At 38.5% G+C, this 15616-nt stretch overlaps 1 protein-coding gene across 1 annotated transcript; it reads left to right on the top strand.

The window, feature by feature from the left end:
- Positions 1-368: 368 nt before the first annotated feature.
- Positions 369-13358, top strand: RBM43 (RNA binding motif protein 43; the record flags this gene model as incomplete). The annotated part of the gene is made up of 5 exons (XM_081260626.1): positions 369-383; positions 2969-3232; positions 8415-8625; positions 10656-10747; positions 11510-13358. The coding sequence occupies 5 exons, from the start codon at positions 369-371 to the stop codon at positions 12266-12268; spliced, it is 1341 nt and encodes a 446-aa protein (XP_081116752.1). The 3' UTR covers positions 12269-13358.
- Positions 13359-15616: the final 2258 nt, after the last annotated feature.

Genomic DNA, 15616 nt, shown 5'->3' with positions numbered 1-15616 from the left:
CTATTAATTAAATGCTGTGATCCAAAACTGACCCTTGTCATTTCTTCTCATATCTCAGTCAAGAAATAGTTACCTAGCCCCATTCAGATATAAGGAGACTAGAAAATCCTTGTAAAGTTAGGAGAACCAGGTTTGGCTGGGCCAGAATAATCACCAGCATAGTTTGCCTTGTCCTTTGAATCACTATCATTTGGTTCATTCTTCTTCATACACAAAATATATTTACCTCATCCCCGAAAGAATAGAACCCCAAATTCCATCCAATCAAGACATCAAACTCAGAAAGTGTGAGCTCTCAGTGACACATGGCAGTTTCTCTATCAGGTCTGAACTGTATCTAGAGACTGCAACACACCCAATATTCAGTGATGGAACTGAAAATGGTAAGTGCAATAAACTCTCCCACGTGGAAAGGGAAAGAGTGAGAGACACTAAGCCAAAGCAATTCTGAAATCTCATTGAGTAGATGTGTGCACCATACCTGTAATGTATTGAATTTTGGTTTCGGCCCTGATTTCATTCCCTGGAAATTCTTTTCTTGCTGATTGTCTTAATATTTCCTGGACATTCTTTTTTTTTTTTTTTTCCAAATATTCTTCTTGGCCAATTCTAGAAAGGGTGTTCAAAATGTATTCTTCTGGAGTCTGAAACCCTCAGTGCACTTCCTGGAATCAATATTTGGAGCCAAAGTTTATATTTATCCCCTCTCTCCCCACCCACCTGGATTGAACTCAAGAGTGCTTTATTACTGAGCTATATACCCTGTCCTTTTAGTATTTTATATATATATATATATATATATATTTTTTTTTTTTTTTTTTTTTTTGAGACAGGGTCTTGCTGGTTGCTGAGGCTGGCTTTGAACTTGTGATCTTCTTGCCTCAGTCTCCTGAATCTCTGGGATCACAAGTGTGTGCCATTATAGATTTTAAGATTTAAGTTCTGGCACCAAAGATTTTAAGATTTTCAATACTCCCAGCTTCTTCAGACCGTCTTTCACCCATTAAATGGTCTTGATACTCTTATTGAAAATTATTTGACCATATGTATTAGTCAGGGTTCTTCAGAGGAACAGAACCATTAGGAAATACATAGATATTAAGAAAGAGATTTCTTATGAGGGACTGGCTCATGAAGAGAAGTTGCATGATCTACTTGCAAGCTGGAGTCCTGGAAAAGCTGGTCCTGTAATTCCAGTCTGAGTCTGAAGGCCCAAGAATCACAACTGCTAGTGTCTGAGAGCAGGGGAGGGATGTTCCTGCTCCAAAAGGAAGAATGTATTTACCCATCTTCTCCCTTTATGTTCAACAGATTGGATGGTGCCTATCCATATTCATGAGGGTGGATCCTTTTTACTTCAGTTTTCCAATTCAATTGCCATTCTCTCCTAGAAACATTCACAGATATACCTAGAAATAACATTTTACTGGGCATTCTCTAGCCCAGTCAAATTGACACATTAACTATTACATGTGTTGTCAGCTTTTCATTTTATATCATTAAATTTTAGATTCTTATTAGGCATTCAAATGGGTACCTGAATATATGAATATGGAGATAAACTATAAATTTTGTGTAAATCTACCTCATTCTGTTTTAAAATCTTCATAGCCTCATGTCTTGTAGAGATACCATCATCTGTACAATAGAGAGCTTCATTCATTGAGTGGATCCATTTTTAAAAGAAATTATTATTACCTGTGTAACAAGAGACATACAATTAAAAATTTTATACAACATCTTAGTATCACTTGCTACTTTCACTTCAGGTTTACTACTAAAAATGAATCGCTAAGTCTAAGGATATGTGCATTTTATTTCTTGCATTTTACGTGTTCATAGTGTAGAATTGAGAAGGTGTTACATTTTCCTAAGCCATCATAAAGGTCACACTTCTATAACAACAACAACAAGGTTATCAAGAGAAAAAGCATAATTTATTTAATCAAAGTTTTATGTGACAGGAGCATTCAGAATTGAAGACCCAGAGAAAACTATTTTTATGCTTATGTTGATGAAGGACAGCTGTGCAGAAACGTGACTGCATCAAAGGTATTATCTAATGATAACAGACTGGCCCAATACCAGGGGCCCAGCAAGGCCGGTTCAGATTCTTCTTGGCTTCCCTGTGTAGCATTCCTTCGTCCTGTGTATAGGGGAGGACTTCTCTAGAACGAGGGTCTCAAAGGAACAGGGAGAAGGCGTAGAGTGACCTTTCTAGGTTCTATGGCTTGTTTATTGGAAGGGGGATTCTAGTTTCCTTCACCCACCTGGAAGAAGAGAAATTCCAGTTTCTTTGATTGGCTAAGGGCAGAAAAGGGGAGGGATACAGGAGGGCCCAGGAAGAGACTCTTTTGACCCAAGTCCTTCATTTAAAGTACTCAGCATACTGAGCCATGTTGGAGTGCTGTGGTCTGAGATCCCTCTATAGGGGTCAAAATCCTTCAAAATGTTCCCATGACTTGCAACAACATTGATGTTCTTTACAGACCGGCTAACGCTGGGAAAAATGGTATTGCGTTGTGATTTCAATGTGTATGTCTTTATTATGGATAAGACCAAGCATCTTCACATTGGCCATCCATTTGCCTTTTTCGTGTTCTCTTTAATTTTACTTTGAACTTGTTACATATGTGGATTCCCTTTGCCCCAAGAGCCAGACTCAGAAATCCAGCACTTCCTGAGTCCAATTCTACAGCAAAGTTTAATATTTTTCATAGACAGCATTTATGTTGGCATTTTACATTTGCATATAGGTGGTCAGCTCCCTATTGGCAGGGACTATGCTTTTCATCCTGTGTATTTGTCAGGGGCCCCAATCTGGGAGAAGAGACCACCCAGGAATACTATAGGGGGAATACTGAGGGTTCCGGAAGGAGCATCCAGAGTCCATTGAGCGCAGGACTGACGTATTACCGGGAGAATCCCTAAATTTCTGCCAGGGAATCTCCGGGCCTGTCTTTGAAAGCGTGCTTTCAAAAGTTGCAAAACTACGGAGGATGTCTGGTCTGGTGCCAGCGGCCCTTCCAAGTCCAGGCTCCCACCTAGAGGCCACCCGCTACAGAGCAGCCATGTGGGATGGAAAGGCCGTCCTTTTTCTGTATTGTCTCCAAGTGAGCGGGAACAAAAAAACGAAACCAAAACCAGCTTGCCGGGCCCTCTGCACCGCCCGCGCTCCGCTGGGTTTGTGGCTTCCTCGCGGCCGCCAAGGGCGAGTCTCTCCTCCACCATGGCAAGTCATTTTTCTTTGGGTTTTGTGGTGCAGGGGAGTGCCCATGCCGTCGCCTAGGTCCCCCAAGTGGGCGCAGAATCCCTTGGGCAGGTCCAGGGTGCGGGGCTGGGCGAGGCGACGCTCTGGAGGCCCTGGGGCGGCCAAGAGCCACCAATCCCCGCCGCCGGTCAACCCCAGGCGCGATCTCTGCACCTGCCCCTGCTGCGACGCTGCGCGTTACTGGAATTAACCTCGGGCTGCGAGAGGAAGGGCCCAGGCACGGACTGCGACCTCCTGCGCCCACTGCCCCGCACCGCTGTTTCGTGGAGGAGTTGCTTTGCACGCTGTAGGGATCAAACTGTTGTCCTCCCACGATTAGGGGGTGGGGGTTGGGGGCGAGCAAAAGTGGACAGATTACCCAGAAATGGAGGTTACAGCTTCTTTTGGAAAAGAGCTAGTTAAGAATGGATTCAACCAAGGACACAAGTTAGGGAGGCATCCTGAAGTCTGTCCTGGTGCGAATTCGCTTTTGTGGTTTTGTGGTCTTAGTTCTTTATCCAGAGACACAAAGGGCTCAGTGTTTTCACCATCTGTGCTGGCTAGGAACAACAGACAGCAAATTCAAGACTGAGTGAGAGTGTGTGTGTGTGTGTGTGTGTGTGTGTGTGTGTTTCTCTAACAAGCATTTGAAACTGTGGCAGAGCCTTTACTTTCTGATCTGAAATCCCTGAGTCCTGGTAATGTAAAAGCAGTTGTGAGATGCAAATGTGCTTTTGTTTACCTGGTGAGAGTAAAGGTATAGTCATTGAAAATAAATAACTGATTTTGAGAAAAGAAATCTAAGTAAACGCAGCGAATGAATCTTCCAATTATTTCCTAGTCCCTTACTTTAAAAAAAAAAAATAGTTTGTCTTTATACCTTTTTGGATCCTGACGGCCAAAAGTTTCTTAAAAGATAACGTTGATATGGGAAAAAGTGCCATCTTAATGTCTCTTGATTTCAGTGCTGTTCTTGTTTCAAAATCCTTGGGAGGAATTTCTTTCTCCAGATTATTTTTTTTCCTCCCTAATCGTGGATAGAAGAGCTTAGTTATTCTCATTGTTCATAACTGTCCCCAGCAGAATTATATATGTTAGCAATACTTTCTCAGACATATGAAAGAAAGTTAAGGAAGAATCCTGGCAGGTCATTGAAATAAATCACAAGATAATTTATAAAAAAATTTAAATTGTTAGAAAACAAAACTCTTTTGTTTTTCTCTCCTAAAAATACCAGCTCAGAAAGTTCTTTTGATTAAATTATGTACAGACATTTGGATGAAGAAATATGGTATTAGTATTGATGAGGGCATAGAGGTAGAGTGATTTTTTGAATTTAAAGTGATTGATAAATTTTCTTTGACATTGATGCAGAGCAAAAAAGAAATTAATTCTCTATCCACTGACACACTGAGGCTGGTGGGGGTTGTTAGAGCAGGATGTCATCATTACAAATCTCAAGAAATAGAGTTTTCTGAAAAATCTAAAAAAATCTATTCAGTCATTTTTTTTTCTCTCTCTCTCTTGTAAGGGAGAATTGTCTTGGGGAAATTGCATTGTACCACTTGGGAATAGGTTGCCTATAGGCACACTTACCATCTGGTATATTTTTGCTGTTTCATTGTACAATCTAGATAAATGATTTTCATCCATAAAAGTATCTCCTAAAACAAATAGCCAATAGAGTTTTTCTCATTTTATTTTCTGGAGACATTCCCTTTGTTCTATATATGTATCAACATGAGCCAGTTTCATGCCTCCCCCCTTGCCCAGCTTTTTCTTGGTATCTTTGTCTCATCAATTCAAATTTGACCTCAGCCTTAAAGACCTCTCTTTTGTGGAACCTTTTTCAGACTCCGTTAGCCAGAATTAATTAATCTTGCTTTCTAATTTTGGATGGCATTTATTGTAATTTTAGGATTTTATTGTGGATGGTCTGTGTCCTTCTAAAATAGTGTGTTGGACTGCTTCCTCCTTAAAGCAATAAATAGATCTACTTCTTTCATGAATACCAAGCTCTTTTGAAAAGATTTATTTATGTGTCTGCCTCCTCTTTCATGTATAGACCCTTCCCACCTCCCCCGTTTTTTATATTAATCCTAAAGCCTATACATAACGATTTACATTCTTGTGGGGGAACTGAATTTCAGGACAAGGGACAAATTTTATTTCTTTGTATATATCATTATTTCTGAAACTCAGCATATTGCCAGGCATGGAGCACATATTTAATAATACAGTATTTGCTAACTGATTAACTAATTGACAAAATAGTATATATTCTAAAAAATTCAGGTGCATTCAGATGCACCTGATTTAAAGTGAATTAAAATCACTTCATCAGACAGGTACATTTTGCTACTTTATTTCACAAGCTGCCAGCTGAATACCAGAGATGCGTTGGGTGCATATGCTGGGGCAGTCAACATTGACTTAATCATTGACTTAATCATAGTAGGATTCTGTCAAATCCTACTATGATAAATAAGGATCTCATTCAGGTAACTTCTGACTTCTTTCTTTGCCTTTTAAGTCTGAAAGTAATGTAATATTATTTTTTATTCTTCTTTTTCTTCTTCTATGGATTATTTTTGTAACTTCTGTAAAGGACTTAAAATGGGAGTACTATTACATGATTCTCTTCAATGTAGGAGATTTTTAAAATTTTTTTTCTCAACTGCTGTTACCTCTGCATTGACAGAGTTGTGTATTTTCATTTTATTCTGTAACCATTATTTAAGTCTTTGATATTTTGAAGACAGCAAGTTCAGTTGAAAAATTAAAAACCAATAATACTGCATTGTAAATAGTAATTGCTGTTTATAATGGGGCTTCATTGCATGCTGTGATTACTTTTTCTCTTTTTGGTCCAATATCATGTGTATTTTTCCTTTTCTATGTACAGGAAAATGTTTCTAGCGGCTGGATGAAATGGATTTCCCTTTTTCTTTTTGTATGCTATAATTTACTCAAAATCTTGCCACACGGTAGTTTGTTTATGATCGTTAGGCTGGGGCTTCTTTAAATGCCAGAAACAGGAGGAGGACTTGTCCACACTGGCTGGTCAAGTTTTCTCTAGAGTGTTCATTTAGTTCCCCCCTTCCCATCCCCCTCTCCCTTCCCCCTTTCCCTCCTATCCCCCCTTGCCCCCCTCTTCCCCTTGCTCTTACTCTTTTCCTTCTTCTTCAGTAAAATAATTCTATTTCCCACCATGTTCTGTACCAGCTGCCTTTGTCAGAGTTTGTTCTGTGTAGAAAGGTTAGGAGCTGGTAACATGGGAGACACTGGAGCAGTTTTTTTTTTTTTTTTTTTTTTTAACCAATAGCCTTTCAACAACGCCTTGTATGGGTACCTTTTATCATTTCTGAGATTCTGCTGTGCCTGTTGTCACCATTGGCCCTGCAACATCCATTTGCTTATTCCAGGTTAGCTTCTGCTCTCTGTCATAGTCTTCCATATACTTCTGTGTTTTTTCAGTCTTTCAGAAATTTATTGAAATCTCTGACATTGATTGCTTCATTGTAACTGAGTTTATTCTTTTATTTTCATCTTAAGGAGTTCTTGGGATGGACAGGACACTGTTTGTGTGCTTAAGCTCTTTTCTTACCTCTGGGGAGGACAGAAGTAGTTTGCCAATCCCTGTGGAATCGGATTGTAAGTACAGAGTCCTGTGGACTGAGAGTCCTGAGCTCCTGAGTGGTCTGTTCACCATTGTTCAGGCCCTTGGGCCATCCTGTCCACCCTCAGGTAATTCTTTTGTTGCACAGGCTGGACTAACTGTGTAAGCATTGGGAGAAGTTCACAAATCTACTTCCCTAAATGGGATTGGGGAGCAAATGAGGGCATTATGTGGATAATTCAAGAAATTCAAAGAGAGTGAACCCAGCACAGTTGGTACTCTGTGCCCAGCCCTGTGGCTACAAAAGCATGCACTCTTTTTAAGGCTGGATTTAATTTCAGATACATCTGCAAGGTGGGATTTACTCCACCACAGAATCCATGTTACTCCTGGGGTTTTGTTTTTTTAATGGTAATTTCCCCCTGATTCTGATAATAAAAGGGATGTATTTTTTACTAGCTTATTTACTTTGGAATCTACAATCCATAAAAAATACAGTCACTTCCACATTACTGTATTTTGTGACTATTTGATTATCTTATTTTACATTTTAATTTTCGAAATTTATATTTCCTTTTAAATTATTTTTAGGCTTTCCTAAAATGAACAATTAATCAACATTTCCACTTATTAAAAAAATAAAGGGATCATTTTTACATTTAGCTTTCAAATTTGGCTATAATTTATGTTAGTAGATGGTTATAAAGCAAAGATCTATTCCCTTTTTAAAAAGTATCTACTAGTTACACTGTTGCCTTTATTGAGTAATATATTGTCTTCTATTTTATGTGATGGTACTTTCATTAAGTATATTTTAAAATATATTCATAATATAACTGTTTCTCTTATAAGCATTAGCTTTGACTTTCAAGAAATACAAATCTTCTGAAAGAATTATTGTAGTCGCTGGTCTTCCTTTTGGCTTTTTAAAAATTCTTTTTATTTTTTAAAAACCTTTTTTTTTTGCCCCTTGTACCAGGGATTGAACCCAGGGGTGCTTTACCACTAAGCCACATCCTCAGCCCTTTTCCTGTTTTATTTTCGGACAAGGTCTCGCTATGTTGCCCAGGCCCTCACTAAGTTGATGAGGCTGGCTTTAAACTCACAATGCTCCCGCCTTAACCTCCCAAGTTGCTGGGATTACAGGTGTGGGCCACCACACCTGGCTAAAAACTTTTTAATTTAAACATTTTTAGTGCATTGTAGTCATATATAATAGTGGGGCTCCTTTTGACATATTCATAAGTGCTTAGAGCATAGTTTTCTCCATCTCAGTCCCCAGCACTATCATCTTCTTCCTCTACTCTATTGGTCTTCCTTGTATGTATTTATTTTCTATTTGGTGCATTACCATTATATATAAGTTGGAATGCATTGTGATACAATCATGCATGCACATGGCATAATTTGGTCAACTCTATGCACCAGTTCTTTCCTTTGCCTTCCCTCCTTCCTCCCACTTTTTTTTTTTTAACTTTATGTGATCCCACTCTTCATTGAGTAGAGCTTGTATTTTTAAATAGTATTCTACTTTTTCTCTTACAGGCATCAGTTTCGAATGTCAAGAAATCGAGAGCTCCTGAAAGAACCATTGTCGTTGCTGGTCTTCCTGTTGGCCTTTTGAGTGATCAGTTGCTGACTACATTAGTGGAGAGTTACTTCCGAGACATTAAAAATGAGGGTGGAGATATTGAAGATGTGATATATCCAACAAGAACCAAAGGAGTTGCATATGTAATATTCAAAGAAAAGAAAGGTATTTCCAAATCAAAGTTTTATAATTTGAGAAATACTTAGTGAAATTAAAATTAGATTTTGTTGAAATGATTCATGGAATTAATAACATTTGAAGTAGATTTAAAATTATTCTATTCTGAAACTGGCCAACATTATATGAGCAGAAATGTATGAAAATGACTCATGATAAAAAGTAACTGGTAAATTTTTGAAAACTCTTAGTAACTGGCAAATTTTTGAAAACTTCTTTTTTTCCTATACTTTAAATGTATCTTGGGATAAAAGTTTCATAGAAAACTTGCAAAATGCAGAAAAATTTAGAAAATCCCCCTGCTTAAATGATATATAATTCCACAAACAAGATAACTACTTTGGGACTTTAAGGTGGCTTCAACAATACAATTATACCCTCTGCTGTTCTGTGTTCAAACTATCATATGGATATTCTAACATAGTATCTGCTTTATTACTTGCCAAATTGAATTGAGAAATACAGTTTGGATCTGAGATAAGATGGAGCCATCCTGTTCCCTAGCCCCATCCCTGACATAGGGGATAGATACAGTTGGGTCTGCAGAGGACACTAACTTGCTATGAAAAAGTATACGGGAGAAGAGAAAGAAAACATGATGGATGGTGCTATTTAAATAGGAAAACACTTTTAAAAAGAATATATAATTTGGTGGTGCTGGGAATCAAACCCAACGCCTTGTACATGCTAGGTAAGTGCTCTACTGCTGAGCTATATCCACAGCCCTGATGTCATATGTTTAGGTGACATTTGAGCAGGGACCTGAATGAAGTAAGAGAATGAATCATGCAGATAAATGGGAAAAACATTTAAGACTAGGTGAAAGACAGGTAGAAATTCCACAGGGGAAACATGCTGGATGTTTAGAGGAACACCAAGGAGGGCTGTGTGGCTGGAGTTTTATGAGATTGGGCTGTGTGTGTGTGTGTGTGTGTGTGTACAATAGATGTGGTTAGACTGGGAGCTGGGGCCAGTTTTTGCTAAGCAGCTATGGGTCAAGGCAAGGTGTCTAGATTTTATTCTGGTAGAGGATTCAGTTCTGAGCAAAGGATTGACACCTTTTCTCAGATGGTCAAATTGGTTGCTGAGGAACAGGAGATACTAGTCATTGCTGCCTTGGAGAGGTGCAGTAGGGCAGCTGATGGGCACTCGTGGGTATTTGTGAATTTTTGAGTTGGGAAGATTGAATGGAGTATGTTCAGGAGGGGTATAAATATCAAGTTGATTTTGGGTCATTGAGGCACCTATTAAGATAATGGAGCAGAGATAAAATTTTGGAAGCAATGCATATAGGGTTGGTGTCTAAAGCTGTGGGAAGTGTTGAATTGACTAGGAGGTAGACATAGGTTAGCAAAGAAGTTTGAGGACTGAGGTCTGGGGCTTTCTAACATCTAGAGAGTGGGAAAAGATGGAGAATTAGCAAAGGAGCCAGTGAATTAGGAGGAAAACCAGGACAGTGTGGAACCCTGGATTCACAGACTGAGAGTTTATGTGACCAGTATTAGCAGAGTGGGGGATTTACTCTTGGGTTTCTGTTTTCTATTCATGTATGTACTGTGTGTGTGTGTGTGTGTGTGTGTGTGTGTGTGTGTGTTTTGGCATTGGGAGTTTAACCCGGGGTTAATTGGGAATTTAACCCAGAGAATTTAACCCTGCTTTACCACTGAGCTACTTCTCCAGCCTTTTTTATTTTTTATTTTGAGACAGGGTCTTGCTAAGTTGCTTAGGGCTTTGCTAAGTTGCTGAGGTTGGCCTTGAACTTCCTCAGCCTCCTGAGTTGCTGTGCCTGGCCTATGTGTGTTTTCAAAGAAATATGATTAAGAATATATTAATACATGAAATTAACTTTAATATGTGAAAATGCAAGGAAAAAGTTATTTGAATGTTGGATTTAGAGGAAAAATATAGGAAAAACTCAGACTTTCTAAATAACAGAATCAAGTTTCTCTACTTTTAGGAGTTAAAGTAATTATTAGTGTTATGCCACAATCACTTTTGATGTTAATGTTTCCACTTAGTTGCAGAGAATGTTGTCAGACAAAAGAAACACCATCTAGCAATTCAAAAGACAGTACATGCTCAACTCACAGTCTCTCACTTTAGTGAAAAGGTAAGGTGTGAGCTGAGGGTGTGCTGGGAGTTCTGGGTCCCGTTTGTCCTGTGAAGTCTTTCCTGTGTAGAGACACACAGTGCTCTCACCTCATGATTCAGCTCTCTAACCTGAGTCATGTCAGTACAAAAGACCAAACCTGCTTCTTGAAGTTTTTGCTTTTATATTTCTCTGTTCCTACTTAATGCTTTTAAAGTGACAGTGAGCTTTTGGGTTGTTATAGATAACATCAGGTACCTACCTAGAGATTTATTTTGGATAAAAAATTAAGATGCACACTAAAAGGGAGTTTTGAAAGGGCAGGAAGGGTAGAAATAAGAGGAAAAGTGAAATATTTCAAGAGTTGGTTTATAAACCATATTCTGCAAGAAACCTGGCATTCTCTGTAACCATGTGATGAACTTCAAACTGGAAGGGAAGGGTGGGGATGACTCTAGAGGGACTTCTGGAGCAGAACCAGAACAGTTTACACCTATGTGTTGCTTGAGACTTTGTTTCAAAATAGCAATTTGCTTCTGAAAATGATGTGACTGCCTCTGTTTTAGGGTATGTAACAAGGGACTGTGAATCTCAAACTGAACCGCCTGGGTACCACAGATGGGCTGCCTGGGTGTGAGAAGCCAGGAAGTCTGGGTTTGGCCATTAGAGTCTGATTTAAAGTGACTGCACGATAAGAAGTTGGTTAAAAAATGAATTTGTTTATGTTTTTTTTTTTTTTGCCTCAGTAGGCAGTGCTATTTTAATTTTTCTTTTTAATTTTAGGTCTTCAGCTCTGTGAAAGCTACCCTTGATCTTTCTGTTTTTCGTGGTCAAATTATACTGGAAAGCCTGGTAATAGACCTGAAAAAGAAAATCCCAACTTTAAATTTCAGTCCCTTGGGACCTGGAGGAAGAATCTCTGTGGAAGGACCCTTTCTGGCTATCAAGAAGCTCAAAGAGTCTTTGCTATCAAAAGCAAGTTCTCTTTTAGAAAAAAACAGGAATTTTATGACTGAAGGGAGAAAACAGAACAGACAAAGCCCCGAAAAGAGTCTACAGAGAAGTGATAACTTGGTGGAGACGCTCAGGCCCTTAGTACCTGAAACTGTTAGAAGCCCAGAAATGCTTGTGATGGACACAGATGTTTTCCTTTACCTGAAATGGAAGTGTGAGTTTTATGAATTCACACTGAACAAATTTAATATTCTAAGTCAGGAGAGGGTGGATGGTGACGTCACCACCATTTGTCTAGCAAGTGCTCAAGGTGATTCTGGGCCAAACAGTGCACGGTACGTAAAGGAGCTCATTGAGGAATGGGTCCAGGCTCTTCACTCTGAGCTTAGGAAAGAGACATTTATTTTGGAAGGAAAGGGAAATAGAGAGAAGAGAAATATTGAACGGGCATGTGAACAACTACAATCAAGACACCTTAGGGTTCTGATTAATTTTCATAAGACACACATTGACATTATAGGTTCTTCTCCTGACACTTACCTATTTAAAAAAGAGGTCATGAAATTAATAGGGCAAAAGGTTAGTTAATAAAATCTCAGTCATAGATGTTAATAGTGCCCTTCCCTTACCGAGTAGTGACTATACCTGTACCACTCTATCTAGCTCACATTTCACCTTTGGTCACCATCTTTCTTTGTGAGCATTACTATCCTTATGTTGTAGGGGAAGAAACTAGGATTTGGGGAAATTAAAACTCTTGTGAATTTATTCAGCTAACAAGAAATGAGACTGGGAACCTAGGAATGGGAACCTAGTCTATCTGATTACAAAGATAATATCTAAATAAAACTTTGGAAAAACTAAACTTCCAAGAAATCTCATATTCTCTGGAAATCCAAATTATTAGAAAAGAAGTAGCCTGAACACATGGGAGTTTGGATGATCATTATGCCTGTTGGCAATTTGTTAATAGTTACCAAGTCTGTATTTACTCATAGAATTAGAATGATATCAAAAAACTTGGGAAACTACTTGGAAAGTATTTTTAATGGAGGTATTATATATATCACATATATGTATCATATATATATATTATATTACTATATATATTTCTGAATTCCATTTTTATAAGTTTGCTGGATAGGTGAGGCAGTTCTGCTATTACTTATTTAGCTTATGTGCTTTTATAAAATGTTAGTTCTCCTGTTAAGTTAGGAATTTTGAATGAAATCTACAATTGCTATTTACATGCTCCTTTTCTTACATGGGATTATACCCAGATAAGCTATATAAGTTGAAAATATTGTAAGTCTAAAATGTGTTTAATACATGGAACTCACTGAACATCCTGTGTAGAAACACAGCACACTGAAGATTTGCCTTCGTGATCACATGGCCAACTGGGATCTGTGACTCACCACAGCTGCCCAGTATCACTTGAAAATATGGCACTGAATATTGTTAGTTAGAAAATCAAAATTCAAAATATAGTTTTACTGAATGCATATCAATTTTATGCCAATGTAAAGTAAAAATTTGTAGAAAAATTAAATTGTAAGTTGAACAATTGTTAAGTCTACATCTGTATTCTTAACGTCTGTGATCTTATTCAAATGCTACTACTTTGATGATATAATTATAAAATAAAAAAAGAAAAAAGAAAAAGCCACAATGATTTATTTCAAAGTCTTTAACTTCCTTAAATTTAACTTCAGATTAAATTGATTTTAAGTATCTGGGCCACTGCATAGATCTTCCTAGTTGCTCATCTCAAACTAAACAACGTGATTATAATCGTTCAAACTATTGTGTCAGTAGAAAAAGAATAAGAAAAATGTCCCTTCATTTTCCTTCGTCATCTAAATTCTAAATGTGTAAATAATTTCCATTTCCTTAAATAGTGTATTTTTGACACCAAAAATATAGGTAACAAAAGCAAAAACTGACAGATGGCACTGCATCAAATTTAAAAACATTTTTGTGCATCAAAGGACACAATCAACAGAGTAAAAAGAGCTATTCAGCCAGTTCAGACAGCTATAACGAAAATTGCCGGGTGACTTAAACAATAGATGCTTATTTCTTACAGTTTTAGAGACTGAGGGGCTGGAATCTGAGAACAGAGGGAAGGCATGGTTGGATCCTGAGGAGAACTCCATTCCTGAAGAGAGGAAACATCTCTCTTAGAGGGGCTCTTCTCCATCATGCTATACTTTCATGTCTTAATTATCTCCTGAAGGCCCTACCTTCAATTATCATCACATCAGGGATTAGAGTTTCCACAGATGAATTTTGAAGGCACACAAATATTTAATTCATAGCATTCTATCCCTGGCCCTCCAAAATTCATGTCATTGTTAAGTGCCAAATACCTTTATTCTATCCCAACAGCCCCAGACATGAACTGATTCTGGCATTAGCTCTAATAGTCTAATAACCAAAGTTTCATCTAAATATCACCTGAATCAGATACTGGTGAGACTTGGGTGCAATTCAATCTGTGCAAAAATCTTGCCCATGTATGAAGCTAACAAGTTTTGGGCTTCCAAACTATAATGTTGGGAAGGGGATAAGACAGATAATCCTGTTCTAAAGGGAGAAACAGGAAAGAAGAAAGAGGTTATGGGTCTCAAGCAAGTTGAAAGCCTGGCAAGGTGAACTGCATGAAAATAATCTTTGATTCAATGCAGGCTCACTGGGATCACCATGTGCAAGCCCTTACCAGAGAGCAAACCTACTAGTTATTTGATCTTGGATTTCTAGCCTCCGGAAGTGTGAGCAATAAATTTCTGTTGTTTATAAGCAACCTAGACTAGTATTTTGTTATAGCAGCCTGAACAGACCAAGTTAGTGGCAGAGAGAGGAGTGATACAACTATAGCCAAGGATCTGCAAGGGTTGCCGGGAGCCACCAGGAGTGGCAGGAGGCAAGGGAAGGTTTCCCTGGAGCCTTCACAAACAATATGGCCCTGCTGACATTGATTTTATAATTCTAGCTGCTGAGGGCCATTACCAAGTAGGAATGACGCATCGATTTCCTTGCCAGCGTACCCCATGTTAAATTTGCTGTGACCTTGCATGTGTGTTTGAGAAAGATGACCCTACTCAAGGACGAGGGTGGATCCAGGATTAGGGTGTATCCTGCAGTTTGAGGAAGTATAGTATCCCAGTCCTTGGGTTTAGGGCGTTCCCAGTTTAAGACCTTGGGTTTTAGGGAAGTTCGATGTTGAGGATTATTGCTGCTGAAAATAGGGCGTTCCTGCTACCTGAGCTCCCGTTGAGTTCTCGTGAGATTCAGAGAGCATTTTGGGAAAAAAGCCTTGTGTAGTAGGTGAATTGGGTGGCAGCAGAACTGGGATTGCCCCAGAACGTGTGTGGAGGCCGGTGTGAGTTCGGGAATAAAGATTTGCTGTTTGAATCTACAAAGCTGTGTGGTGGCTCGTGATTCTGTGCCCAGCCAAGACTGCGGCACTAGCCTTCAGGGAACTGTGAGAGAATATATTTCTGTTGCTTTAAGACACCAGTTTGTAGTAATTTGTATGGCAGCCCTAGGAAATGAATAAACCTGACTTTTTTTCAAAAAAGATGATTTTGGGTGTGGGTCTCTGATGTATACTCCTATATCACCCTTATCCTTTAGGGCAGAAACTTCTTTTTCTCTTTTGTTCATCCCCAGTTTATAACAGAGCAGCTGGCATATAGTAGGCATTTGTACTTGTGAATATATGCGAATACTTGTGAAATATATGAATTATTTTTTTAATATCCATAGAACTTAACACAGGGGTTGGCACTTAATAAGCATTTAATAAATGGGTGTTTATTGGGTCCAAGTATTTTCTGTCTCTTTTGTGCTATATAGTCTAACTTATCATCATCATAATATTGTTAATTTTAATTTTTTTTCCCTTTTTAGGATGGGTTTACATTTTTTCTA

This window comes from Spermophilus citellus, assembly GCF_964194105.1.
Source record: "Spermophilus citellus genome assembly, chromosome: 11".
NCBI classification, from domain to species: domain Eukaryota; kingdom Metazoa; phylum Chordata; class Mammalia; order Rodentia; family Sciuridae; genus Spermophilus; species Spermophilus citellus.
The sequence above is the reverse complement of the archived record's forward strand: the minus strand, read 5'-3'. Positions and strand labels throughout refer to the sequence as shown.